This window comes from Tamandua tetradactyla, chromosome 5 (assembly GCF_023851605.1).
Source record: "Tamandua tetradactyla isolate mTamTet1 chromosome 5, mTamTet1.pri, whole genome shotgun sequence".
NCBI classification, from domain to species: domain Eukaryota; kingdom Metazoa; phylum Chordata; class Mammalia; order Pilosa; family Myrmecophagidae; genus Tamandua; species Tamandua tetradactyla.
In genome coordinates, this window is record NC_135331.1 from 91,597,779 (window position 1) to 91,625,592 (window position 27,814).

The 27,814-nt window shown below is 46.5% G+C and overlaps 2 protein-coding genes and 1 long non-coding RNA gene across 5 annotated transcripts in view; 2 read left to right on the forward strand and 1 right to left on the reverse strand.

Annotated features, from left to right (window-relative positions):
- SCUBE3 (signal peptide, CUB domain and EGF like domain containing 3) overlaps positions 1-21,951 on the forward strand; it is a 39,736-nt gene extending 17,785 nt beyond the window's left edge. The window contains exons 4-22 of the mRNA XM_077161567.1: positions 968-1,102; positions 2,215-2,340; positions 2,521-2,637; positions 7,183-7,299; positions 9,065-9,187; positions 9,675-9,791; positions 10,276-10,401; positions 10,688-10,807; positions 10,940-11,035; positions 11,330-11,446; positions 11,800-11,958; positions 12,206-12,421; positions 12,757-12,918; positions 13,124-13,291; positions 13,738-13,899; positions 14,327-14,524; positions 14,993-15,145; positions 15,270-15,349; positions 17,878-21,951. Of these exons, the coding sequence (XP_077017682.1) occupies positions 968-1,102; positions 2,215-2,340; positions 2,521-2,637; positions 7,183-7,299; positions 9,065-9,187; positions 9,675-9,791; positions 10,276-10,401; positions 10,688-10,807; positions 10,940-11,035; positions 11,330-11,446; positions 11,800-11,958; positions 12,206-12,421; positions 12,757-12,918; positions 13,124-13,291; positions 13,738-13,899; positions 14,327-14,524; positions 14,993-15,145; positions 15,270-15,349; positions 17,878-18,027 (2,642 nt within the window). The 3' untranslated portion in view covers positions 18,028-21,951. The remainder of the gene's footprint in view (positions 1-967; positions 1,103-2,214; positions 2,341-2,520; positions 2,638-7,182; positions 7,300-9,064; positions 9,188-9,674; positions 9,792-10,275; positions 10,402-10,687; positions 10,808-10,939; positions 11,036-11,329; positions 11,447-11,799; positions 11,959-12,205; positions 12,422-12,756; positions 12,919-13,123; positions 13,292-13,737; positions 13,900-14,326; positions 14,525-14,992; positions 15,146-15,269; positions 15,350-17,877) is intronic.
- LOC143684531 (uncharacterized) lies at positions 82-27,543 on the reverse strand. 3 transcript variants are annotated; one of them, XR_013176065.1, is made up of 5 exons: positions 27,351-27,543; positions 23,037-23,122; positions 14,465-14,566; positions 13,697-13,938; positions 82-10,832 (listed from the first exon to the last, which is right to left on the reverse strand). It is a non-coding gene; the product is annotated as an uncharacterized LOC143684531 (long non-coding RNA). The 3 variants fall into 3 exon arrangements; XR_013176064.1 differs by lacking the exon at positions 23,037-23,122; XR_013176063.1 differs by lacking the exon at positions 27,351-27,543 and having other exon boundaries at positions 23,037-25,478.
- The window catches only part of ZNF76 (zinc finger protein 76), a 37,429-nt gene continuing 37,082 nt past the window's right edge, over positions 27,468-27,814 (forward strand). Inside the window, exon 1 of the mRNA XM_077161558.1 lies at positions 27,468-27,809. The gene's annotated coding sequence lies outside the window, so the exon portion shown is untranslated. The remainder of the gene's footprint in view (positions 27,810-27,814) is intronic.

The window sequence follows — 27,814 nt, forward strand, 5'->3', positions numbered from 1 at the left end:
TGGTTTTCAGGGCCTCAGCAGAGTTCATGGAAAGGAAGGGAATGGTAGATGAGACCCGGAGGAAGCACATATTCCAGCTGCTTCATCTGGGGACCAGTCCCCTTGATGCCTCCGGGGCCAAGGCAAACTGAGGAGGGCTGTGGACTTGGGAGGGCAGCAGCTAGCAGAGAGGAGGAGTCCAGCATTGAAGTGGGAGCCCCAAGATAACCTTGGCTTTGGGGCCTGAGAGTAGTGATTTGGTTGGGGGGGGGGGTAGTCTACTGTTCCCCCTCCCCTGTCTAGGGTGGAGCCTGGCAGCTCTTCCTCCATTTTTCACTGCCAAGCTGCCAGACTTTGTTTTGTTAAACCAAAAATAGGAGAAAGGCTAGGGAATATGGCAGAAAGCCCAGGCATGGAGGGTGGGGAGAAAGGACGGGGCCATGGCCTGTCCACAGAAATGATCCCTGCTGCACAAGGAGTTGAGGCTTTGCGGTTGTTTCCCATCCTGCCCCTCCAACCTTGGCACCATGGCTCTTCCTGAACACAGAGTCATTCCCCAGGTTCTCTGATTCTCTGGCTGCTCATTGCAACCAGAAGCCACCACTGGCTACCTTTTCTTGACAACATCTCCATTCCTCCTGGTTTGTCTCCTATCCTGATCTCCTCTGCCCTAGACTCAATTTCAGCAGGCAAGGGAAACGGAGGCAAGTCCTGACTTAAGTGAGCCAGGTTCAAATGCTCCCTCCCCATCTCCTTAGCTTTCTATCTCTGCCTTCTTAGGATGGCCTCTCCACACTCAGTGGAACATCAACTGATGAGGGGGTGGGAATTACCTGGCTTAAGACTGGGTGGGGTGGGGGTGGAAGGTGGTGGTTTGTGGGATTCTTAAGACCACTCTCAGCCCTTGGCGCTGAAGTCCTGGGGCACACCCTGGACCCTGGACCTTGGGGCACACCCCACGGCCCCATTGATTATCTGTCCTGCACAGACGTGGATGAGTGTGCCGAGGGCAATGGCGGCTGTCAGCAGAGCTGTGTCAACATGATGGGCAGCTACGAGTGCCACTGCCGGGAAGGCTTTTTCCTCAGTGACAACCAGCACACCTGCATCCAGAGGCCGGAAGGTCAGCCCATGGTTGGGGAGGGCCCTACCCCTGTCCTGTCCTGCCCAGGCTCCACTTCCAGTTTGCTCTAGGCCTTCCCCTCAGTATTCCTGAGGAACCAACCTCTGTTCTCAACTCCACTAACTCCTCCTTATCTTGTCCCACAACCCAATCACACCTTAAGGGCTTCATGGACACTGTATTAGAACAAAATTGGGAAGAATTAATTTGGGGTTGGGGTCAATGTGAGATTGAGGCTACTATGACGTGTCCTGGACCCAGGGTGCTGACATCTCTAACTAGCTGGATGAGCTTATCTAAGCTGCTGCTTATCTGACAAGGCCTCACTGATGGCTATTCCTGGGATTGGACTGGGGGAGTCGGGCAGAAATAATGAGGTATATGTTGTCTATTTCTGTGACTTCCCCTAATGGACTGTGACCTTCCTGGGGACACGGACTACGTCTCATTCATCTTTGTAGCCCCAGCCCCTAATATAGTGTTCTGCATGCAGTGGGAGCTTAATAGCTTAATAAATGTTTGCTGAATAAAATCCCACAGTACTGGTCTCTTGCTTATCTCACCTCTGTCTTTGCAAGAATGCCCACATGTCCTCTCACATGTGTACCTAATAAATTTTCTATCTGCTTACTCTAAAAAAAAAATCCCATAGTACTGATTATCTATACCAGTCACTCCCCACTCAATCATATTATAGATTTGTCATTTATCTTTTTCCCAGTTTGACTATAAGCTCTTGAGGGATGGGACCATGTCTCATATTTTGGGAGTTTTCCTAAACCCAGCCAGTACCCAGCACAGTGCTTGACAACCATTAGATAGTATGTATTTTTTACTTGTTTGAAAAGAGAGAATGATCATGTAGGTTTTCTTTGGGTATGGGTATCAATATCTATTAATACATCATTTAGAATGGCTACTGAACTATGCTTATGAGCATCTACTCTCTGGGCAGGACAGGAGGCTGGAGAGGGGGAGTCTCAGGCCCCTCTCTGTATTACAGACTCAGTGAAATTTTCCCAATTTCCTTAACCTTCAGCCACCCCTTCTAGTTCCCCCTCTTCTAGGCATCCAGGGGTACAGAGTTTTCATACCCTCCTCTTCCCTTTTAGAAGGAATGAATTGCATGAACAAGAACCATGGCTGTGCCCATATTTGCCGGGAGACACCCAAGGGGGGTATTGCCTGTGAATGTCGCCCTGGCTTCGAGCTCACCAAGAACCAACGGGATTGTAAATGTGAGATCATTGGGATGACAGCTGGGGAGAAGGGGAGACAGTGGAAGAATATGGGGCCCTAGCAGCAAGAGGATGGGGCTGGGAGGAAAAGGGAACACAGGAGAGGCACTGACCACTCTGGAGAATCATGGTACCCAGGGAGAAACAAGCTGACAGGTCTCCTTCCCACTCTGTGCACAGTGACATGCAACTATGGTAATGGTGGCTGCCAACATACGTGTGATGACACAGAGCAGGGGCCTCGGTGCGGCTGCCATGTCAAGTTTGTGCTCCATACCGACGGGAAGACATGCATCGGTGGGTGAGGCCAGGGGAAAACTTGGTCCACCTATCATGGGGGGGGGGGTGCCCTTGGACACTGGGGGGTGGGTGGGGAGCATGTAAGGCCCAGGCATTGGCAGAGTGATTGGTGAGGGGGTCAAAGACCCAGACAATGCCGTGTCTAGGGAAAGACAATTCTAAGAGTTGGAGGGCTCACCTGACTCTCTCACCCTTCCCATCCCTTTGGTTCCACCACCCCACCCCCAGGAGCCCCCATCCTCTTTATCCCAGGAGTATGGCCAAACTGGGAATAATTAGCAGAGATGCCTATGACCAAGGCTGTGGTTGAGAAAGGGGAGAGCTGGGGGAATGCAGCTGATTAGGCCTGACCAGAGGAGCTAGGTGACTAGTGTGGTAAAGGTGGGAGCTGCCACACCCACTGCTCTCATGCTGGGACTGGGATGGTGCAGGGTGCTCTTTGCTGGGACAACCAGCCCTGAACTGACAGATGGGGTTTCCTGGCTCCAAGTATCTTTTTTTTTTTCCTCTTTATACTTTCTCTGACTCTCCTCTAAGTCCCCTTTCCACTCCCCTTATCCTTGCTGCCCCTACATTTGCTTCTCTGTCCAGATTCCAGTGGTGCTCCCTCTTAGCTCTACTTGTAGCCCTCTCACTTTCTCATTAATTCCAGCTTTTCCTCCTTCTAGTCCTGGTTTGGGCCCCCTAACACCTGGATCCCTTTTCTTGAATTCATAGGCCTTATTTCAAAGAGCTTCAGGTACCATAGTTTGAATTCTTAAATGTAATCCCTGGTTCCCTATGTCTTTAGATCATTAGTGAAGGCCAATTACTATGTGCTCAGAAAGATGTGAGCCAATTACAATGTACTCAGAAAGATGGTAGGACAAGGTGTCACCTTGGAGAAGTGGGAAATGAAAGGAAAAAGTTTGGCTGGCAGAAAGGCCATGTCTTGAGATGTGTAGGTATGCTTGCTCTGTGGGCATGGGGGTTTATGGGTGGTCCTTCATCTGGTTGGTTACAACACGGTGGGGCTGGGGAGGTGTGAATATTCACTCTGTGTGAAATCATGTATACTAGGGACACCACAACACTTAGCTTAAGAACCAGGCTCTACCTTGATCCTGCTCCACCCCCTTCACTGCAGACAGCATACCTTTTCCTCAGACACAAGAACAGGAAGCAGATTTAAGTCTCTGTCAGGTACCTGCTTCAGGAACTTGCACACACAGGTCTTAAGATCTTCTTCAATTAAAATTTCTCCTGCTACATGTTTCCCTCTGAACTCTTTCAAGACCCTGGAACATTTCTAGGTCTTCATGTTGCCTTCTCCAGGATGGTTTGTTCCAGCTCCTTTCATTTTTCCCTCATAGATCTAACTCTTCTGCTTTCTAAACCTTCCACTACCCCTGTATATCCTCTCACACATCCCCAGAGTCTCCCAAAAGAAAGTGCATATAGTCCGTAAAGAAAAACTGCATGAATCAGGACAGAGCTCAGAACCCATAGATGTGAAACCCTGATCCCTCTTTGGTATCTTTCTATTCAGGTAGTCCTAGTCATGGCTGCTTTTGAAAATAACTCTATTAGTACCCATTAAGAACTCATTTGGCCATCTTGGCCATGGCCAAGTGAAATAGAAGAGAGTAGACAAGGCTGTTTAAGGATTTACAGCTATGTTCTTTCCTAGTTCCTCTCTCTTCTCCCAGTAGAATTTATTTTACCTTCTTGCCCTATATCTTGTTATTCTCACCAGTCCTAGTGAGAGGAAACTTCATTGTTTGGGGCCATCAGGATATTCACATTTTGTGGGCAGACCAAGAGGACAGTATAGTTTAGCAGAAAGGGTGGACACCAGGTTGGGGGGGTGGTGCATGGAATCTGTAAGACTTGGGTTGCATCCCAACTTTGCTGTTGGCATGCTGTGTGATATAGGGACTATGAGTCCCCTCTCTGAGACACACCTTCCCATCAGCTAGACGTCTTTGAGGATACCAAGCAGGATAAGGCTTGGGAGTGAAGCTGTTGCAGGGATCCCAGGGCTCCCTGGGACTAGATATCTGGGTCTGCAGGGTGGAGGAGGGGAAGGGAGGGACCTGGGGCCTAGTGGGGCATAGCTCCTGCCCAGTATCTAAACAGCTTTTTTACAATGTCAAACAGGGGAAAGGCGGCTAGAGCAGCACATCCCCCCTCAGGCCGTTTCTAATGGTAAATATGTCTGCTCATTCAGCTTACTCTCACTGGCTTGCTAGGGGAAGGGCTAACCTGCTGGGGCTCCCACTAACCGCATGCCCATTGGGCCCATCTGACTGGGCCCCAGCCTGCCAGCAGGGCTTCTCTGGCAGCCTGGGCACTGGACCCATTTGGTGACAGGAAGCCTGAGTCCCCAAGAGCTGGCCTAGAGCCTTCCTGTTGGTATTGTCATTGTTCCTGTCACTCTTCTCTCCTTCCTCTTCTGTTCCCTTTCCCCACCTTCTCCATCACCTACCTTCTAACACCCCATCCTCTTCCTGCCATATACCTCATTCCTTCTCACCCTTTATCTGCCTTTCTACACAGCTAAAGACCCAGTCAGCTCCATCTTACTCATTATGCTTACTAGATAGGGATGGAATAGGGTTAGATGCCAACCCTCTTGGGCTCCTCTCTTGGATTCTTATCCATATTGGTATACAGTCCTGGCATTACTCACCATTCTCTCCCACTATATTTATTGAGAGCATGACCTCTGGATTCAGACAGACCTGTATTTGGTCCGGCCCTGTCAACTTCTAACTGTATGACCTCAGGCAAACTACTTTTCTCTCTGATCCTTTGTTAATTTTGTAAAACAGGGCGAATAGCAGTCCTCCTGTAGAGATTTGTTGTGATGATTAAGATAGTGCATGAAGAGCATCTAGTTAGTATAAGCACAAAGTAAATTCGTGGTTGTTAATACTGTGACCTGGAGAGCAAAGAGTTGAGGGCATGCCATCCTGCCATTCTGGATGGGCAATTATGCCTAGCTTCCTGGTCCCACCTTGGGATGGACATGGCACTAGCTCTGCTGCTGTCTATCCTAGATCCCTCAGAAACTGCCCAGACCTGGGGCAGGATCTCTGTTCCCCTCTTCTTGCTCCAGGTCTTGGAGCACCACTTTTTATGCTGACAGCACTCTTAAGGGTTCTGGCTGGGCTTGAAGCCTGAACTCAAGGTTTCCTCCAGGTTCCTCCCATGGCCTTGGGGAACCTTAGGAGAGCCTAAGGTACGAATTAAGCAGGAAAGATCCCACTATGGCTGCTCCCAAATGTAGGCAGGCCTGGTCAGGGACCCACAGGCAGAGCAGGGGTTCTTTTAGACCTCTGGTCTTGTTGCACCCCTCATTGGCAAGTGTTGACCTGAGTTTTAGGAGTCAAAGATTCAAGAAGACAGTAGTACCCTCTGGTACTTTTCCAATTCAGTTCCTGATTCTGAAAACCACTCTCCTCTCTTCCTTAGCTGAGACCCTGGGATTTTGTCTCTTCAATGGGTAAATTCTAGGAGAGCCACAATACCTCCACAGTCTGTCAGGGCCTTGCACTATTGTGAGCTAATGGTTTTTCTTAGGACTCACGTGACTGTGACTCTCGTGCTACAGTTTAAACCTGTTTTCTTTTGCTTTGAATTCAAAAAATAGAATGACCTCTTCACACTCCCCCCCACTCTGACCTCTCAATGATGGGGAAGTTTACCACTTAATAGGGAAGGATGGAAGGGACTTAACTGAAATGAAGGTTTTGGTTTCATATAGCTTTGAGGTTCTCTAACTCTTTCATTTACATTGTTAAGATCTTTTTCCTCTGGACTCTTCTTATTCTTTTGCTCTCACCTCTCCCAAAGACAATACCTTGTCATTAGGAAAGTAAAACAACACGGCTAGCTTATCTCCATCTGGAACAAAAAGAAGGGCTTGGGAGGAGCTGAAGGTGGACATAAAGGGGCCAGGAAATGACCAAATATGTGTTGTCTCCTCTGAGGATGAGCAGTCAGTCTTTGAACTGGGTTCTTTTTTTAAGACAGCTGGGAAGGGAAGAAGATGGATTGATGGTCATCCCTCAGCTGTCTTAGAACTCATCAGCTTCACTCTTCCCCACCCACCTACAGGAAGATTGTCCTACCATGGCCCCCACCGGCCAAAAAGATAGTCTGTGGGAAAAAGTAGGAAACTCCTGTCCTTTCTTCCCTGGCAGCCAGAAACACCCTTATTTAGCTCCCATCCCTTCTTGCTCTCTCCCTTTTCCACCTCCTCCACCCCCTCAGCACATTCCTGCCTGACAGCTCTGGCTTGTACCTGCTTCACTGCTGTCCACCTTGTTTCAATCAAGTAGGGGGCAGGGAAGTGGACTGCTTGGCTGCACTTGAGAGGGGATGGGGGTTGGGAATAACGGGAGGAAGGGGGCTGGGAGCCTCCAGTTAATGCTCTTTTTAAAGGACAGGGAGGCAGCTGAGGCCTTCCCTTGGGCCTCTGTGGTCTCCACTACTTTCAAGGTTGGGACTCCTCCAGGCCAATAACCTGGTTACCCTCCCCCACCTCCTGCTAAACAGAGACCTGTGCCGTCAACAACGGGGGCTGCGACAGTAAGTGCCATGATGCAGCTACTGGTGTCCACTGCAGTTGCCCTGTGGGCTTCATGCTGCAGCCAGACAGGAAGACCTGCAAAGGTAAGGACTTTGAGAGAACAGGAGCATTGGCTGAGGTTGGAGACCAGAAATGTGGCAACCTATGTGGAACCACACCTCCTTAACACCCGGAAGGCTATCCTGATTATAAAGAACAGAGGCTATGACTAAAGGTTGTCTCCTGTTCACCTTTTACATCTCAGTTTAAAAGGCACAAAAGCCCAGCCAGTTCCTTAGTACTCCCTGCCCCCATCCTGTCTTGTTTTCCCTACTCTCATTCCTATCCCCCTATGGTTCCCTAACCCTCTTGGTTAATGAACATGCTATTCACATTTGTCCCTGGATCTGAAAGGATATTTGAGCCCTGACTTTGTGGTACATGAAATCACAGGTGTGTGTTCCATAACCTTTTTTAGTGGGGGGTGGGGGGGTAGGGGGTGGGAACGGTACATGGGTCAGGAATCACACCCCGGTCTTCCGCATGGCAGGTGAGCATTCTACCACTGAACCTCCCATGCACCCCTCCATAACCTTCTTAACCCACATTCTGCAGACCTTCCAAGGGGGCTCTGGGGAAATGATTTCTCCTCTTAGAAGTTCTGTAACAGGAGGGAGAAAAAGGTAGTGGTTAAGAACTGACATTAGAGCCTACCTGGGTTCAAATCCCAGCTCTGTCTCTTACTAGCTTTGTGATCCTGAGCAAATTACTTAATCTCTTTGTGCCTCGGTTTCCCCACAACAATAGTGCCTGTCCTGTACATTTGTTGTCTGGATTAAATGAGTTGTTAATATATAAAGTACCTAGATCAGTGCTTAGCAAGTGGTAAGCACTTTGTGTTATCTATTATCATGGCATACTTTCCCACATTGTCCATTCTATTTCCCCTCCTTTTAATTAGCCAGTAGGGTAGAGGGATAAAGAGGAGAAGAGGAAAAAAGGGAGAGTAGCCATACTGAAAATAATGTTTCATCAGGTCTGTCCCCTGGTTACAAGGAGTGGGGACTTGAAAGAGAATTGGGCTCATTCTTTGTGTCTTTTGGCTCAACAGCTGCGAGAGGAGGGGGGAGGGCTGGGGCAGCAGGTCAGACAGCCAGAGTTGAGAGGTTTCCTGCTGGGAAGGACTGTTGACAGGTATGCTGAGAGTGAAGTGGAAGGCTGCCCTCCCTGCCCCCTCCTCCAAGTTGGGGTGAGTAGCCTGGGTCCTGTCTGCCACCAGCTTGGGGAACTTGACCTCAGGAAGGAAGCAGCTCACCCACTCCCACCCCCTTCCCTTACTAGTGCTGAAAGCTGCCTCAGGCCTGAGTCTCTCCAGACCTCTCCCAGTCCAGCCCCCTGCCTGGCCCCAGCCCTCCCCCATCAGCTACCCAATCTCACTGGCTCTCCAGGAGATCCTCCCAGCCTGGCCTCTCTGAAGGGCTACCCTTTCCTATGAGTCCCTTCTGAATTCCATGGCCCCTCTCAGGACTCTTGTGACAGATGGGGGACAAGGAAGAGATAAACCCTTACCACTAGCTGGAGAGTGAGAAGCATGGACTAGCCCTGTAGTCAAATGCCCACCTGTTCCTTGCTCAAGTCCCCACCTGTCGCCTTCTAAGAGGACTCAGTCCCAGGAGAGAGGGTGTTACTAATGGCCACAGATCCCCTGAACAAGGGAGAAATGGAGACAGTAGAGGGAGTCAGAGGGGTACGCCAAGGCTCTCCTTTGTTTTTCCCTGTCTTTATAAGTATATGAGGGATCTTTTCTCCTGTGCCCAGCCTTCATTACTTTTTATTCTCTCCTACTTGTATCCTGGCCGACTTTCCCAGACATTGATGAGTGCCGCTTGAACAATGGAGGCTGTGACCACATTTGCCGGAACACAGTAGGCAGCTTCGAATGCAGCTGCAAGAAGGGCTATAAACTTCTTATCAATGAGAGGAACTGCCAGGGTAAGCAAATGGGGCCAAAGGTAAAGCCTTAGGAAAGGTACTTGGGGTAAGAGTTTCAAGGAAGCCAGAGTGTCAGAGTCTGAGAAACTCAATAGACACTATGGAGAGTCTCCATAGGCAATGTCATCTACAAATCAGCATATGGTGCCCCCTTCCTCTTGATGGGCCAGCTTCATACTAGGGTACATGGCGTGGCAAGGAGAGAGGGATGAATTTCACCCCAATTCATATCCTTGGCAGATCTGACCTGCGTAACTGCACATGGTGGCCCTCATTCACAGGCACCAGATCTCTCAATTCCTGACTCCAAGGATTCCAAATGGAGGGGGTGGTAGGCATTGCTGAATTACTGATCCTAGGGTTGGGCCACGAGTAGGGATTCTCTCAATTTGAATGATAAGTCAAGGCCCCTCATGTGAACCCTTCATCTGAGCAACAGATCCCAGGGTCAAGGCCCAGTGGCTTGAATCCTTGCTCCTTCTTTCAGACATAGACGAATGTTCCTTTGATCGAACCTGTGACCACATGTGTGTCAATATGCCAGGAAGCTTCCAGTGCCTCTGCCATCGTGGCTACTTGCTCTATGGTGTCACCCACTGTGGGGGTAAGCCAGCAAGTTTGCATCCTCATCCACCCAGCCCCTCTCACCCCCTTAACCTCCAATGGAGCAAGTTGGCTGTGACTATGAACAATCCCGGGTGTATATTTTGTGTCTGTATCTATTGTGATGAAAAGGAAGGAATTAAAACAGCTTCTGAAGGCCAGCTGTTAGGCTGGGGCATCAGGGAAGAGCATCCTGCCTCCAGAATTTCCATTTCCCATCCCCATCCCCATCTCTGCTTCCCAAGCCCTACCCTCAGCTCCCAAGGTAGGTAGGAATGGAAGGATTTAAGAAGTAGGTCAGTTTAGTTTCTTCTTACTTATTCCTTTGTCTGGGGAGAGAGATAAGAGGAGGAGCTTTTCTCTGTGGCCAGTAGTCATCTGGAGGTTCCCAGAATTCTAATCAAAGGTCCTCACTCACTGCTCACTCCCTGGCTCCTACTACTCCCCCGCCACTGCTTGTCTGTCTCTCTCTACACCTTTCCTAGATGTGGATGAATGCAGCATCAACCGGGGAGGTTGCCGCTTCGGCTGCATTAACACTCCTGGCAGCTACCAATGTACCTGCCCAGCAGGCCAGGGCCGGCTACACTGGAACGGCAAGGACTGTACAGGTGAGTGGTGCCCTCTGCTGGCCACAGATGCCACTGCAGTTTCAAGGGGAAGCTAGGGTCATGGAAAGCATGTAAGAAAGTAAAGAAGGTAGAAGGTGAAAGAGGGGGGACAATGTAGTCATTTGAGTTGGAGACATGAAATTTTTGATAAATAATCCCTTCACCAGTCTCTGGGTTAGAATAACAGTTCTGCAGGTAGCTAATTCATTTCGCTTAGATTATTCAACTGAGAGAAAGGATGGGAGAGGAATGTACCCGTCTCTTCAGGCCTCTTTCCCCTTCCTAGAGCCGGTGAAGTGTCAGGGCCGTACATCAGGGGCCTTGAAAGCCATGCTTAGCTGCAGTCGGTCTGGCAAGAAGGACACATGTGCTCTAACCTGCCCCTCTCGGGCCCGGTTTTTGCCAGGTACATGGAAAAAGTTGCTGGAGGGCTGGGGGGAGAAGGGAGGAAAAGCTGGTTGTTCCCCTTGGATTCCTCCAGCAAGCGAGCCCAAGGGGTGGGGGACAGAGCAGAGCTGTGACAATCCCCTTCTCTCAGAGTCTGAGAATGGCTTCACGGTGAGCTGTGGCACCCCTAGCCCCAGGGCTCGAGCTAGCCACATCGGGAACAGCACAAACTCCAACCACTGTCATGGTAAGTACCAGCCTAGAGGCCTTGTTCCCATCCTACTCTCTTATTAACCCGTTATTTCTCTTCTTTCTTAATCCCCCGGCCTTATTTTTCTTGGTTCCCCTTGTTTTGCTCTGTCATTCTCCAGCCCTGCTACCTCACTCCCTCTGCTCCCAGTGACGTCTGATTCCCCTGGTTTCATAATCTCACTCCCCCACCCATGCCCCTGGTTCAGTACCCAGCTTCTCAACATCCTCCAGAGTAGCCCCCATCCCCACAAGCCCCTCAGGCTGTGCTGAGCTTCTACCATCCTTCTAGAGGCTGCAGTGCTGTCAGTTAAACAACGGGCCTCCTTCAAGATCAAGGACGCCAAGTGCCGTTTGCACCTGCGAAACAAAGGCAAAATGGAAGAGGCTGGCAGAATCCCAGGGCCAGGTCTGAACTGCGGATTCCCCCCCTGCCCCTCAACCCCCCACAGTGGGCAGTCTGACAACAAACCCTCCCCACCCTTTGGCTCCTCTGCGTAGTGAGATCTCTTCCAAAAACCCACTAGCACTCCCAGCTCTGGACAGTGCAGTAGAAAAACAGCTGTGGACACAGGGCCCAAGAAAGGCCCAGGACATTTCCCCCCACTGACTAATTAGTATCAGAGACTAGAACAGTACAGTGAGATAGTCACAGACAGAGATCTGGTGAGGTCTGACTTGGGACAGAGAAATGAGAGCTAGGAGTAAGAACTTTCCCTGCCCCCAGAAGGTACCCTTGGGTTGACAAGGCCTCTCTCCCAGGTGGTGCCCCCTGCTCTGACTGCCAGGTCACCTTCATCCACCTCAAGTGTGACTCCTCTCGGAAGGGCAAGGGCCGGCGAGCCCGGACCCCTCCAGGCAAGGAGGTCACCCGGCTCACTCTGGAACTCGAGGCAGAGGTCAAAGCTGAAGAAACCACAGGTGGGACTGAGGATACTCCTACTGGGAGGAGAGGGCAAAGGTGGGGAAACCACAGGTCCCAGCAGCAAAGGGAAGGGGCAGGGCCTGAACTAGGGACATATCCTGCACTAGGGACAGAACCTACTAAAGCCAAGTCCAGGAGTTCGTCCTTCTGCCTCCTCAGCTCCCAGCTTTGCTCACCTAACTTTCCTGCTGACAGCCACTCTCATTCTCTTCCTTCCCTGACTCATAATACATCTGCCACCAGCTGGCTGTGGGCTACCCTGCCTCCAACAGCGGATGGAACGGCGACTGAAAGGGTCCCTGAAGATGCTCAGAAAGTCCATCAACCAGGACCGCTTCCTACTGCGCCTGGCGGGCCTTGATTATGAGCTGGCCCACAAACCAGGCCTGGTATCTGGAGAGCGAGCAGAACTGGTAGAGGCTTGTAGGCCTGGGCAGCATCGCACTGGGGCCAAGTGTGGTAAGGGAGCTTGCTGGGGAGCAGGGAAGTGGGAAGGGCCTGGCTCAGAGCAGGACCTTTTATGGCCTCAATTCCATCTCTCAAATTGTGAGGCAGTCAATACCCTTCTACCAATCATCTTCCCCTCCCTGGTCCCAGGCTGAAATCCAGGAGACCAGGCTGGGCTAACTATCTTCATATATACGGCTTTGGCCCAGTACCCCCCAAGTAGGATTCTGTTTGTTCCCTGAGGAAGAGATTCTCCCTGAATCTGGGGAAGTGGGAAGGGTAGACCTAGGCCTGGGTGGTGGGAAATGAGGTGGGGTGGGTGGCTAGCGCGGCCGACTCTCCCTCAGTCAGCTGCCCGCAGGGAACGTATTACCACGGCCAGACGGAGCAGTGTGTGCCATGCCCAGCTGGCACCTTCCAGGAGAGAGAAGGGCAGCTCTCCTGCGACCTTTGCCCTGGCAGTGATGCCCACGGGCCTCTTGGAGCCACCAACATCACCACATGTGCAGGTGCCAGGGGAACAAACAATACAGACCGGGGTAGGGTGGGCACTGGGACGCCCATGGGCATGGGATTTCCCAAAGGGCAGGCCCAGGCTCCAGGCCACTCTCCTGGTCAACATCCTGTTTGTATGCCTCTGGCCCCTGAGACTGGGTGACCCGTGGGGTTAACTCAGGACCATCCCCATCAGAGTTGGGCCTTGGTTCATTACAGGTCAGTGCCCCCCTGGCCAACACTCCGTAGATGGGTTCAAGCCCTGCCAGCCATGCCCACGTGGCACTTATCAACCTGAAGCGGGACGGACACTGTGCTTCCCGTGTGGTGGGGGCCTCACCACCAAGCATGAGGGGGCCATCTCCTTCCAAGACTGTGACACCAAAGGTGAGTGGACTCCTCATCCTGCTGGGGGACTCCCTAACGTCAGCTCATCCCAAAAGTGATGTGCTAGAGCAGGCCTGAGTAAGTTGCCACATCATCTTACCCTAACTGGTAAAGGCCCACCTGCCTAATCAACCATACTGTCCTACTTACAGTCCCTTTACCAGCATCAACCCTGGAAATCAGGGAAGAATGAACAGTTCCACTTACCCCACCATTTGGATAATTGGTGGCCCATTCCGCTCAATACCCAAAATGACTCTTTAAAGTTTGTTCTTCCCTGGGCTTAAGAACTTTTGGCATGAATGAGAAAAGTTGGAAGGAGGCTTTAAAGGAACTCTAGTGACCTTATCTCCTGATTTTCCATAATAAATGCACCCTGCCCATCCCTTACCCCAGAACTCCTACCTGCCTGCCATCCTTGACTCCTCCTTTCCCCTTCCCTGCAGTCCAGTGCTCCCCTGGGCACTACTACAACACCAGCATCCATCGTTGTATCCGCTGTGCCTTGGGCTCTTATCAGCCCAACTTCCGTCAGAACTTCTGTACCCGGTGTCCAGGAAACACAAGCACTGACTTTGATGGCTCCACCAGTGTGGCCCAATGCAAGAGTATGTGGCAGGCCAGGCTGTGGGAAAGGGAGTCGAGACCTAGGAGCAGTGGACAAAGGAAAAAAGGGGGCATGGGGACAGACCAACAGGGAGCAGGGCTGGGGGATGGATGTGCAGGAAAGTCCAACTTTCTGACTGTCCTCAACCTAAGCAATCCAAGACTAGTTGCTGAGCTGGGACCTGTAGCACCCTCTCCCTGGAGACTGGTAATGGGGAGGGAGTGACTGGGGAGGAAGAGACAGGTGAAGTGAGAAGAGAAGGTACTAAAAGGGCAGGAAAGAAGGTAGATCTAGAACTTGGAGGGTAAGATAATGAACTAGGAAGATGGCTGCCTATGTCTATGTGACCTCCTCTTCAATATCCCTAACCTGTTTTCCATTGACTTCCCTTCTCCTTTTTTGCTCTATTCACCTGGGTTTGGCTGCAGATCGTCAGTGTGGTGGGGAGCTGGGTGAGTTCACTGGCTATATTGAGTCCCCCAACTACCCGGGCAACTACCCAGCCGGCGTGGAGTGCATCTGGAATATCAACCCCCCACCCAAGCGCAAGATCCTTATAGTGGTACCCGAGATCTTCCTGCCATCTGAGGATGAGTGTGGAGATGTCCTCGTCATGAGAAAGAACTGTGGGTGGCTGCAGAGCTGGGCCGGGAAAGGGGAGTCAGAATCTGGTTGGAAGAGAAAAAAGATGGGTCAGGAGAAATTTCATGAATCTGGGGATCCATGAAGGCAAAATAGTGAGGAAGGCCTTGGGAGGAGAGATTCTAAAAAAGGAAAAAAGCAATGAATGGTATACGTTTGGTGGACAGCAGAGTTAAGAAAGGCAGCATTGGGGCTAGATGGTGTTACATGTGTGATTTCCTGTCCTAGGATTTTTGTCATTCCATCCATGTAAATGCCAAATTTCTTACGCTATTCGAGTGCCCAGATATCAAAGAAGAGTTATAGAACAAGCCCACGGCAATGGAGAGGGTATAGGGATGAGGAATGAGGGGAGCCTGTCAATATGATTCCCCCCCCCCCACTGCCCTCACTCCAGGAGGACTTGGGGAGCCTTCCCTGCCACTCTCCTGACCTGCTGTTTGCCTTCTCAGCCTCTCCATCCTCTATTACCACCTATGAGACCTGTCAGACCTATGAACGCCCCATTGCCTTCACGGCTCGCTCAAGGAAGCTCTGGATCAACTTCAAAACAAGTGAGGCCAATAGCGCCCGTGGCTTCCAGATCCCCTATGTTACCTATGATGGTAAGCAGGGGCAAGAGAGGCAGGGAGGTGGGTGAGAAATGAGAGGTGCATGGCTCTTGGGAGGGATCCAGGAGAGCAGAGAGAACATCCACCTCTAAGTCCCTCCTCTTGATTGGCTTTGCAGAGGACTACGAACAGCTAGTAGAAGACATTGTAAGAGATGGCCGGCTCTATGCTTCTGAAAACCACCAGGAGATTTTAAAGGCAAGTGAATATTAACAACAGTAACAGCAGCCACCTTTTAATGAGGACCTGGCAATATGCTATGTGCTTACATGAATTTTCTCATTTGATATACACAACTCTATGAGGTAGATCATTCCTCATTTCCCACTTTTCAGGACAGAAAGCTGAGACAGAGAATTGTCAAACCTATCCATAGTTATATTACTAAGTGGAAAAGGTGGGACTTAAGCTCAAGCCTGTCTGACTTCGAGCGTTCTAAATCTCCAAGGTCACCCAAACTATGGTACACCTTGGGGAAAATGTGGCAGAAAAAGGGAAGATGAGATGAAATGTCCCCTTCCTCTTCCCACTAAGAGATATATAAAAAAGATGCCTTTGCATAAGTACCTTCTTGTTTTACTCTCTCTCTTTGCACACTCCTATCTCCATGCCCACAGAGAAGCAGATCTAGCATAGCATTTCTCAGAATTAATGGATAGCCCTCTTTTTTTTATTAATTAAAATTTTTTTTAAATACCAAAAAACACCAAACAAATGCAAATGTTCTAACTTTTGATCATTCTGTTCTACATATATAATCAGTAATTCACAATATCATCACATAGTTGCATATTCATTATCATGATCATTTCTTGGAACATTTACATCTATTCAGAAAAAGAAATAAAAAGAAAACAAAAAAATTCATACATACCATACCACCCACCCCTCTCCCTCACCGATCACCGGCCTTTCAATCTAAATTTATTTTAACATTTGTTCCCCCTATTGTTCATCTTTATTCCATATGTTTTACTTGTCTGTTGATAAGGTAGATAAAAGGAGCATCAGACACAAGGTTTTCACAATCACAGTCACATTGTGAAAGCTATATCATTATACAGTCATCTTCAAGAAACATGGATAGCCCTCTTTTAAAGGAAAAGAAATATTTCCAACATTGAAGACTGGACTAGACACTCATGGGTCAATGGATGCCAGTTTGAGAAAGTTTATTATCCTTCATAAATTCTTACTGCACAAGTTTTGTCTTTATTAGTAGTGAAATAGTTTCAACAATGCTTTCCAAACATTTTTCAAACAAATAAAATGTTCGGTGGAACTCCAAAATATAAAGTAGGTGAAATGCAGCTGTTTATATGAGGTGAGAGACTGAAAGCTTCACCTCTTATTAAAACAAGAAAACAAAAACACTAAGGCAGTGGAAAGAACACTAATCACTAGTAAAGGAGCCAGGAGATCTGCATTCAAATTCTCAGTGCTTGGTTGGCACCTAGGAGACTCTCCACACACACAGCATGGTGCTGTTTCAGACAGGGTGGTTAGGAAAGGCCTCTCTGAGGAAAAGAGCCCAGCATGAGTAAAAAGGCTAGCCAGGAGAAGGGCATTCCTAGCTAAGGAGGATGAGAGCATTTGGGCATGCTGGAGAACAGTGAGAAGGTTAGTGTGGTTCAGCCAAGTGTTTGTCTTTGTTGGGGGTGGAGAAGAGGGAGCAGGGGATGGATCACATGCAGCCTGATGGGCCTGAAAGGGACTTGGACTTTACTCTGTACTCAGAGAAGTATTTCAAAGAGGAGGACATGATCTGATTTTAAAACTAAAAAACTCACTTTAGTTGCTATGGGGAGAACTGTCTATAGAGGAGGGTAGAGGTATTGTTTTAGTCTGCTAATGCTGCTGGAATGCAATATCCCAAAAATGGAACAGTTTTTATAAAGGGGATTTATTAAGTTATAAGTTTACAGTTCTAAGGACATAAAAATGTCCAACTGAGGCATCCAGAGAAAGATACCTTAAGAAAGGCTGATCTGGGAAGGCACATGGCTGGCATCTGCTGGTTCTTTGGCTTCTAGTTTTAAACAGCTTCCCCAGGCGTTTTCTTTCTGCATCTCCAAATGTCTCTGTCTGTATCATCTCTGAAGCTTTTCCCAAAATGGTTTCCTCTTAAAGGACTCCAGTAAGCAACCCCACCCTGAATGGGCAGAGACACATATCCATGTAAACCACCTAATCCAAAGGTCCCATCCTTTGGGTGGGTCACATCTCTGTGGAAACAACTTAATAAACAAGATCCTACTCTACAAAATTAAGTCAGGATTTAAAAACCTGGCTTTTCTGGGGTACACAACAGTTTCAAATCAGCACAGGCATGGAGACTAGTTAGGATACCTCAGTAGTCCAAGTGAGAGATGATGGTGGGTTGGGCTAGGGTGGTAATTCTGAGATGGTGAGAAGTGGCCAGACCCTCGGTGTATTTTGAAGGTAGAGTCGATAGGATTTACTGTAGCCATGAGCAAGAGAGGAGTCAAATATGACTCCAAGGATGGGGGCCTCAACAGTGGAAGGATAGAGCTGCCACTGACTGAGCTGTGGATGTCTAAAGAAGGAGGAGCTGGTGGGGTTAGGAGTCCAGAGTTCACCTCTGGATGTGTTCAGTTTTAGGTGCCTATTAGACATTGAGAGTCAAGGCTGTTGAGTCAAGGCTGGTGTTCATCTTCCACACCCTCAATGTTGAGGCTTATGTTGCCACCTGTCATCCTCTGCAGGACAAGAAGCTCATCAAGGCCTTCTTTGAGGTGCTGGCCCACCCCCAAAACTACTTCAAGTACACAGAGAAGCACAAGGAGATGCTGCCAAAATCCTTCATCAAGCTGCTCCGCTCCAAAGTTTCCAGCTTTCTGAGGCCCTACAAATAGTACTCTCTAGACCCAGAGATCCTGGTTTTAAAGTCCCCAACTCTTTTGCCCTACAGAGCTGGCATTCCCTACCTACAGATAAGGAACTCTTCCCTCTATTTTTTGGAGAAAAAAATCACTAGTCAGACAGGCATTCTCTCTCTCTCTAATTTCCTTTCCTTGTCTCTCTCACCTCTTTCTATTTACTGTTTTCCCTTTTCCTACATGCTTCCTGGAAAAGCCATTCAGTGCTGGCTCTATTACCCCTGTGGGGTGAAGGAACAGTATACCCTCCTCTCCTCCCCAACCAAACTGCTCATATTTCACCCACTCAGATCCCTGTCCCATCAGCTTGGAAGGATGCTGGAGGCCCACACCCATTCTAGTAAGGAAGGGCCTAATAAGCAATGGGGAGGGGGAAGAAGTTCCCTGCCATTATAAGGTTGTGCCTTGCTTGTCAGGAGCCAAAATGTGCCCTGGCTGTGTCCCCCAGAGTGATTCTAGCAGCCTATGGTCCTGCCAAAGAAACCTTTGATGTACTGACCTAAAACCAGCACTGAACCTCTGGGGCATAAGGTTTGATTGCTGGGCCATCCACACAGGCCGCCTTCTTGTTTATACAGCTCCTCTCCTTCCTCACCCACATATCTGCCTGGGATCTATTCCATAAGGGCTTATAAGTGGCAGCACTACTGGAATAGTGGATACAAGCTAAATGAGTAACGGTAGCAGGCATTACCCTGAAAAACTATAGCTCTGCATGACAGAAAACCAGGTTTTAAAGCATCACCAAAAAGAAAGAAAAGAAAATGTACCACAAAGACTGTAGATTACAGAACAATTGGAAGCCAGCCTCAAACACTAATCCCTTGTCTTGTCCTCCCTGGCCCAGCCACCCCTTTACCCCATCTGAATACTTTCTAGGGAGCCCTATTCCCCTTGCTAAGTGTTGTCCTTAAAGAAACATGGCTGCTGACTGGAAGCCAGCCTGGGCCTCGCCCCACAGTTGTGTTTCCCTTGTAGCCCCAGGTGGCTAGAGGGCTCCACCAAAGAGGACCCCGTTCTGCAGCCAGCCCAAAGCCGCCTACCTCTGGCCCCAGGCCATGGGCAGCAAGAGGAATGTGTGTGCACTTGGCAAGCCTTCTGCCTACCTTGCCCACATCCAATAAGTGCAATCGTTTTGAGTCTGTGTTTTCTAGAGGGGCGTACTGTTTTCTGTTGTTTTTTTTTTTTTTGGGGGGGGGGACAGATTTTTTTCTTCCTTTACTAGAATCACCCTATTTATAGCTGCCCAAGAGAGAAGAGTGTGTTTGAAGTGGAAGAAAAAGGTTCTGAATCTCATGAACTTTGAGTGCTGGAGCATGTAAGCTGTCTCCATTCTTCTACCAGTGGCCACCCAGATCTCTAGGACTGTTCGCTGGGCAACCAAGGACTATAACTCAGAGGGACCTGAAGTATAGGACAGAAATTCTGGGTACTTGATGGAGCAGGAAGGAAAAGGACCTGTGTATTAAATCAATCCTGCCATCCCTGTGCCTCTCCATGGATTCAGTATGGACCTTATGATTGTAGAAGTTGATGGAATTGCTCAGTGATTCTCCACCCCATATAGGGAAAACCTCCATCTTTTCCCTGTTTTCATCCTTCTTTTCCACTGGTGTGCATATCTTCAGCCTGCAATGGAAGAGGACCAGGAGAACCACCTAGGTGTGCAGTGACTCAGGGTCCTAAGACAAGAGACGAGGCTGTAGAAGCCAAGAATAGTAGAGTTATGCAGGTATGAATTTGGTAGAGGCACCAGATATTTGTCCAACCTTGACTGCTTTGCTTTCTCTACCTGTTCATCATTCATTCCTCTTGGAGTTGATTTCAAGCCTAGCTTCCTCAACTACTGTTTTTCAAAAGAAGAACCAGTCCATGTGCAAGCCCAGAACCTGCATACAGTCTACCCTCAATTTAACAGCTGCCTGCAAAATCACTTTCCATCTGTTCCTTCCAGTTTCCCCAACACTGTAGACTTTAGTCAGTCAAAGGCTCCCACTTGACTCTTAGGGTTTGTTTCTAGGTGACTATCCTCCAGGAGACTTAACACCAAATAAAGGAGCCTGGCCCCCTCCCCCTTTAACAGTAGCATTTGCCAGCCAAAACAGCCTTAGTAGTAGGTAACCAGTGCCACAGCTAGCTCCCCTCACACCCGTTAGCCAATACCATGGCCACTGGCAATAGAGTGTGTGGATGCCTTTGTCTCTCTTAGTAAAAGAGAACCTCTGTAAAGCTGCAAAATGCTGCTTCCAAACAGAGGTAATGGTCACCTGGTAGGAGTGTATGTATTTCCCAGGAAGTGCCATGAAAACTGCTTCAATTAATTTTGACCCATCCTAATTCTCTACCAGAAATTGGGATAACTTCTAATTCCTCTCTCCATAACATTTCACATCTCTCTTGGGAAGACAAATAGCCAGGGTGTTGCCCAATAAATGTTTCCCGGGTCTGGCTTCTTGCCCCTTCCTTTCCTTTTACCCCATACATATACATAAACACACCTCCTCCAATCTTGTATTCTGTGGTTTCTGGGACCTGCAAATGATTGCCATGGTAAGGAAAGTATAGACCACTGGGCTTCTTAACTAAAATCGAGGAAAATCTTGGTGGGCAGGTGAAGATCCTGCTGTTGTCCACCACATTTAATTTAGGTCATCTAAGTTGGGGGTTGAGAACCCAGGCTAAGCTTGTGCTGAATCCATAGAAGAAACAGCCCTGGGGCATCAAACTAAGGGCCAAGTGTGCTGGAAATGAGGAATCAACACTCAGGGAGTCTCTAGGCCTTTACAGGACAGATAGAAAAGAAGGTTTCACCAGTTAAGGGAAATGAGAAGACGGTGTAAGTGGGATCCCTTCGTGACCAGCGCAGAGGCCTCTCTGCAGGACAGGGTGCTCACAGGGCCACAGTATTGTGGAGCCTCATATTTTAGTATACAATTGGCCCTGATTAGAGTCTGGGAATGGAAAACCTTCTCTGTTAGGGCTCCAAGCAGCAAATGATACATGTCAGAAAGGCACTTACATCCTCAGCAACCTGCCAATTCCTCATTACTTCTCCACCTCCCTCTTTCTATATTATTTGGGTAGGCCTATTCTCTAAACCTGAGAGAATTTTCAGTCAGGAGAAAACTGACTAGAGCCAGGACTTAAGCTTGTACCCCAGGCCTAGAAATCCCTAAAGTCTGGCAATGAGCTGTAACCATTTGGTCAGTGTGAGGTAACGCAAGCTCAGGTTTGTTGCTCAAAGTCTCCTAGTCTTTGGCCCTAATGAAACCTTTCACATCTGAGAAGTCCTCTCCAAATTCATGTTTGGGGTAATTCTGAAATGAATTCATTCCTATCTTAAAATGTCAGAAAACATTAGAGCATTCAGGCTTTTGAGTTTGATGCTTAACTTCAAAATAATAGCCTCAAACTAGAAGGGAGTCGAAGTGTAACTAATGTTAACCTACCTGGTTTCTTTCTTTAAGCATAGTAAGAAAAAAAGTAGAAACAAACAACACAAGGCTATCTTTAGATATGACCTGTCTCAAAGGTAACACCTTGTCCTCAGGCCACTATCTGGAATAGAAATCCTTTGAGAAACTATATGCTTAGAGGGACTAGGACCCCCAGTTTGTTATCAGCTTATCTGGACAACACAAATTGCAGAAATTTGGACAAACTGAAAACTTTATTCTTCTGTGTGAGTTTAACAGAAGTTTCAGAGAATAATCATCTCCATGTGGGAGGCTTTTTTTTAAATGCAGAAGAAATCTCAAAATATTGTATTTATATCTGTCTTCCACTGCTGCCAATATAGAAAACATCTCCTACACAATGAGAAATAGACAGCAAATGATGCAGTTCATAGAATATATTGCACTTGGGAAAAAAATACGTATCTAAACTTGTAAAAAGAATGTTGGATTTTGTATTGTCTTTTTATTATTATTATTAAAATACTAAATAAAATTTCTCCATTTGGAATCTTTTCATCTGTCTCACTAGCTTATCCTAGAGCTGAAAAAAGCTTTGAGGAAACATAAGTATCTTCTGGTTTCCAAACAGGCGTTACCAAAGCTTTTTGATGATCTGTCTTATCCCTAATGATTTTAGAATTTGAAAAGGTTTATCACAATGTCCACCTTTAAAAGTAGTATCAAGAATTATCCTTGAAAGGGATGGAGGGAGTGGGAGAAATTCAAGGAAATGTTGTTAATCATCATATTGTAGTCTCCAAAAGCTAGCCAAGCCACAGGTGGCTCAGATACCTCCCTAGTTAAGGCATCCCACCTCTAGCAAAGTACAAGCAGAGAGAGCCACCCAAGATCATTCTTTTTTATGTGGTACACTCTTGGCCCCAAAAGGTAGAATTCTCTAATGTAGATCACCCACCCATACCACCACTGCTTCTCCTACAAGCACAGGAAAACAATTTCCAATCTCTTTCATAAATGAACAATCTCAATTTTTTAGGCTCAGAGATTATATTAAATTCAATTGCTGCAAGTACATAATTCCCTGACATGAAATCTTACTGGGTTTAATATCACCATGATATAGCCACTTAAGAGTATAACTTTGAGGAACATGGAAGATCTGCATGATCAAAAATATACTGGGTTGATCTACCACAATCCTTTTAGCATCTGTCATGGAGATAGATGCATTTATTGCATACATATTTACTGAGCTCCTTTTATGTGCTAGGCACTGAGCATGTGACTATCATAGCTTCATAACAATAGCCATATTTAAGATTCACATTCCTCATATAATTTTCTGATTATAACTGATCTTCCCACATAGATTTCTGAAGATGAGAGAGAATCCAGTCTACATGGTGGTTATGAGTATAAATTAATTGACTGGCATTCTATTTTTATATTAACTCCCTGTGAGTTTCATTTAGTGTGACAAAATATGAACCTCTTTAGGTGTACCAACGAAATCACATTTCTAAAACTGCAAAGCTGAGGATCATATTCAGGACCACTATGACTCACCTACTAAAGGCCATCGTCTTTGCCTTCTCTCTTAACCCTCTTCAATTCCTAAAACATCAAGTCTTCTTCCTCACTTCCTGGGACACCTGCAATGGTGTCCCAAAATAATGTTCAGTCAGGGCCATTAAAATATGGGTCTGCCTATATCAAACAGTCTTTAAAACAGGGTACATGAAGACTTTCCAGGGAAAACTTTCCAAGGGGCATGTGGGCAAGGAAGTCAGGTAAGGAGAGTTTTAAGGGAATAAAATCTCCAGACCCTCAACTTCGATATGAAACTTTTTCTAAAATGAATCTGTTTCAGAGTCAGTTGGTGTAGCCATGTACCCTTTCCATTCCACCTCCCCTTTTACTATTTTCCTTGTCCCACATTTAAAAAGGCCTATCCCTTCCTAAACTGAATCTTGAAACATGGCCCAGAGAGCAAAAACTTGGGGAATAGGGAGTTGTTATTTTTCCCTTCTTTTAATATTTCTGTTAAATATGAAGTGTTGTCTTAGAACCAGGGTACTCCAGGCCCATGTTGGGATGATCTGAATTGAGATGCATGCAAAATAAGGCAGAGGGAGAGAGTTCCCAGGAAAGCAGCAAATGCTAGAAGGGTTTTTTTTTTCCACCTATTTATATGCAAGCAATTATATCCAGATTTCCTCAACATTTATCCTCAAGATGTGTCGTTTGTGAAGAGAAAAGCATCTTCAAACAGCCAAAGCAATATAGGTGAATAAGTTGACCCATTTACATCTATCTTGAATGCTTTTAGAAACATCTTATTTTCCAAAATACACTGGACAGGCTATAAATAAAAATTTTAAGTGATTTCTTTCAAATTAGATGTGCATCATTCAATTAGGTAGCTAAAATATATATATTATTATATAATAAAATATTCCCATTATAATCAGTTTTCCTTTTATTAGGAAAATTGATTATATGTTTACTATTCATCTCATATGTTTACTATTCATCTCATATGTTTACTATTTTCTACCTCACTACAAAAAAGTAAAAATGTTTCTTACCTACTCAACCCATTACTTTTAAGCAAACATAGCTTTTTTTTTAAACACCTAAGAAAAAGTGTGATCATGAAGTCTAACAAAATTATTGGAAAAAAAAATTGGAGTTATTTCTGACTCACATACATGATTCTTGTTTCGAAAGCTGAACATCATAGTTCTACACAAACACACACATGTTTACCAGGAGGATAACACGCCTTCTATCCTACTTCTCACTTAATAAACTGATAATTTAGCTATATGTTACATGTCATTATTGTAAATTATATAATGAGTGACACTACTATCTTCTTGTTTCAACTTATTAGTATTAGATCTATAAAATTTTAATCTTGAATGATTTTTAGTGTCTATTTTACAAATTGTACTGAATAATTTAATTCCCAGTGGCTTGTATAATATTCTTCAAAATACATATGAATCTATCTACTAGAATAAAAAAAAATTAAGTCATATTTTTTCCTGACAGAAAGTAAGTCTGATTTGGTTGACTAGCTTGAAATAAGGACTGGCTTTGCAAATTATGCCAATGGAAAATATTTCATATACATTGAATGAGCTGAATCTGTACTTCAACATCTTAACCAAAAGATCCTGAAAACATGAAATGACAACATAAAAGCACTCTCTCAAAAATCATAGTGTTGGAAAAGGAATATGGAGACCAATATCTGATTATCAAGGTGTTTCTGAATGAGAAGATAACAGATAATCATTTCTATAAGACAGAAATTAAGACTATAATGATTGGGTAACAAATCCTTTTACAAGTTCAGTGGTTTCCAATTCTTTGCTTTTAATAAAATTAAAGGAGAGAAAAAAAACAATAAAAAAATTAAAGGAGAACTCCATTTGATAGTATTTGATAACAGTACTTTGTAATAGAACATTTGTGAATCTTATCATATGATTTGGAAGTTTGAAGAAGGATTGTAATAAATCTCTTCCTTTCCCTATTTCTTATTACTTATATGAGCAATGTTTCTCAACACATATCTATAAAGAAAAAAACAAGTAGAGAATTGATGTTGAACCTCCTACCATTCATTAGTTAATATTCATCCAGGAGTACCTGAATTAAAACTAAAAACACAATCTTTCTCAATGAGATGCATTTTAAATAAAAACTATGAACTTTCAATATATTTATGCTGTTTAATAAACTATGCACTAGTACTTTTTATAATGAGAATTCAAGTCAGAAGAAATTCTTTTAACAATTAAGCCTATGGTCACAGGCAATAAGTTTAAGTTTATACTCATTATGGATGCAGAGAAGTGTGACAGAGTGATCAATAAAATAAAGCATATGAATATACTAATAACAATAAAATTCCAAGGGTGAAGTGTAATGGAATTAGGAGCTCAAGGAGAAAGGAGAACCATATAAAATTTCTGATACTAAAGAATAGTTCGAAAAAAAAAAAGTTTGTTCATATATATGTGTGTGTATATATATTTTGTATGCTGAATGGCAGGGTCACATTTCATTATTTTTCCATGTGAGTATCCCAATTTTGCAGCACTATTTGTTGAATTTTTGTTTGTTTGTTTTGGGAACTGCATAGACCAGCAATTGAACCTGGGTCTCCCACATGGCAGGTGAGAATTCTACCACTGAACTACCCTTGCACCCCATTCATGTTTTTTTTTAAATGGATGTTGGTGGGCATCAAATATTTAGGGTATTTGGGGTCCATGGGATACATCTAATAATGATGTTATGGTTTTAGTTTAAAATGTCAATATTTACAGTAAGTCAGAAATTATATCATCTACAACTGTTTAAATTTACAGTGAAATTTTAGGTATCAACTTAAAAGTGAACAAGGGAATACACAGTTCTTCAGAATTATTCTTATGGGCTCCATAAAACAAAGTCCAAAGATCACTAGTCTCTATAGTATATTGGGGGTGGAGGGAAGGGACAGGCTGAAAATTATCTTTAATCTTCCACTCCAAAATAATCTTCCTCACCAGTTCTTCTGAGCACCAGAAATTACCTTTCATTAGAATCTTATTACTTTGAATTCAGACACTGGTTTCAAAGAGTTTCTGTAAAATGTGTAATGGGAGAGGGGATTAGCCAAACAGATTAGGATCTGCAGAGCATGTGAGACAGGGCAGATGTATTTTTCTTATGGAAAAAGATGTTGGGTGGGGGTGGAGGGGGGAGTAGGTTGTGGGTCAAACTGTTAGATCCTGAGTTCTGTTCTGTGCTCTAACAGTTTATGCCAGGACAACCTACTTATTCCCTTTATACATCTATGAAAAATAATTTGTCAAACTTCCACCTAAAGGAATAGGAGGAGAGCACCATATTGGTCAGAATTTTATTTCTATACCATGAGGTACACAAAGGATTTCTAATCACAGGAATGGGCCATCAATTGTCACTCATCGCCCACCTAACCTAAGAACCTAATTAGAACTCGAGCCCCAGTCCACCTCTGGAAATGCGGCAAAAAGAAAGACATGAAAGAGAGGCTGTCTAAAATTGAAAGGGGGCTGATTCAATTCTTCAGACAGGGAAGAAGAGGAACGGGATGTATATGTTCCCAAGAGCATCTTTAGCTGTCACAGACCCCAAGCCCAGTACTTTGTAAACAGGAATATTTAGCATATTGGACTACTTAACGTATTAAAATATTTCTTTTTAAAATTCTTTTTAAGTTAAATTTTTTGGGAGGGGGAGACGAAAAGTTTCTCTTCCACCTCATTCCCCTCAACACCCAGTTCCTCCCCTAAGAGACAAGGTGTACCTTATCTAAAGCCTCTTCTCCTTTACTAAAAGCTCAATCCCTTTTAATTTTCCCTCAGGTTTCTGCAAATTCCCCAGTCGCAGCCCCTCCCAGCTTGGAACAAGGAGTGAACCTTGTTCACTCCTTAACAAGGCAATATGGGAGAGTAGTTAGCTTTAAGGCTCGGTGTGGAGCTGACGGGGGAATGAGAGTGAGCGAATACAAGAGGACAGTCAGGGCGCCCTGCCTAATGAGGCAAGGCCCTCACTGCCCCTCAGTTTCGTCCTTTTCAGTAAGGTGCTATCAATACCCGCAACTGCTTCCTTCAGGGTTTGGTTGAGGATCAGAAGGCAATACCTATGGATTGCGCACAGTAATGCCCTTCGGGACTGTAAGGTCCAGTCTGTGGTGAGGGCGCACCATGGTCGCCATGAGAAAGCCTGAGGGCTCTGAGCCCCTGAGTTGGGGGGGGGGGGGGTGTCGAAATCCTCAGGGCCAGCAGTGGGACCTCCGTGAACTGCTTCCCTCACAACCTGCCCCTCCAGTCCTACCCCGTTCCTGACGCAACTTTCTTCCCGTAGGCCGCCGACTCTGACGGCACGGAGACGTCGACTCTTCCCTCGGCCCTCCTCAGGCCTCAGGTGAACAGAGCCCCTCGGCGGATCAGGTGGCGGCCCCTCATCGCTATAGCGACCACTGAGCTTGGGAGCCGCACCCTAGCCCGGACCGTGGCGTCTTGACGTCATCACGCTCTCCCCGGGTGCTCGGCCCGGCGAGCCGTGCGTCACCCCGGCTTGGGTTCGGGGCGGGGCTGCGAGGAGCTCTACTTACAGGCCTGTGGCCCGGCTCCCGGGGCCCCGGAACCAGGATAAGTAGATAGGCCGCCGCGAGGAAGGGGGGGTACGGGGCGGAGCGTGCATTGTATTTTCTATACGGGTTCCGGGGTCCAGTAGCGGCACACTGAGAGGAGAGGAAAGGGCGGCGGCCCTAGAACCTGGATATCGCGCGAGGCAAG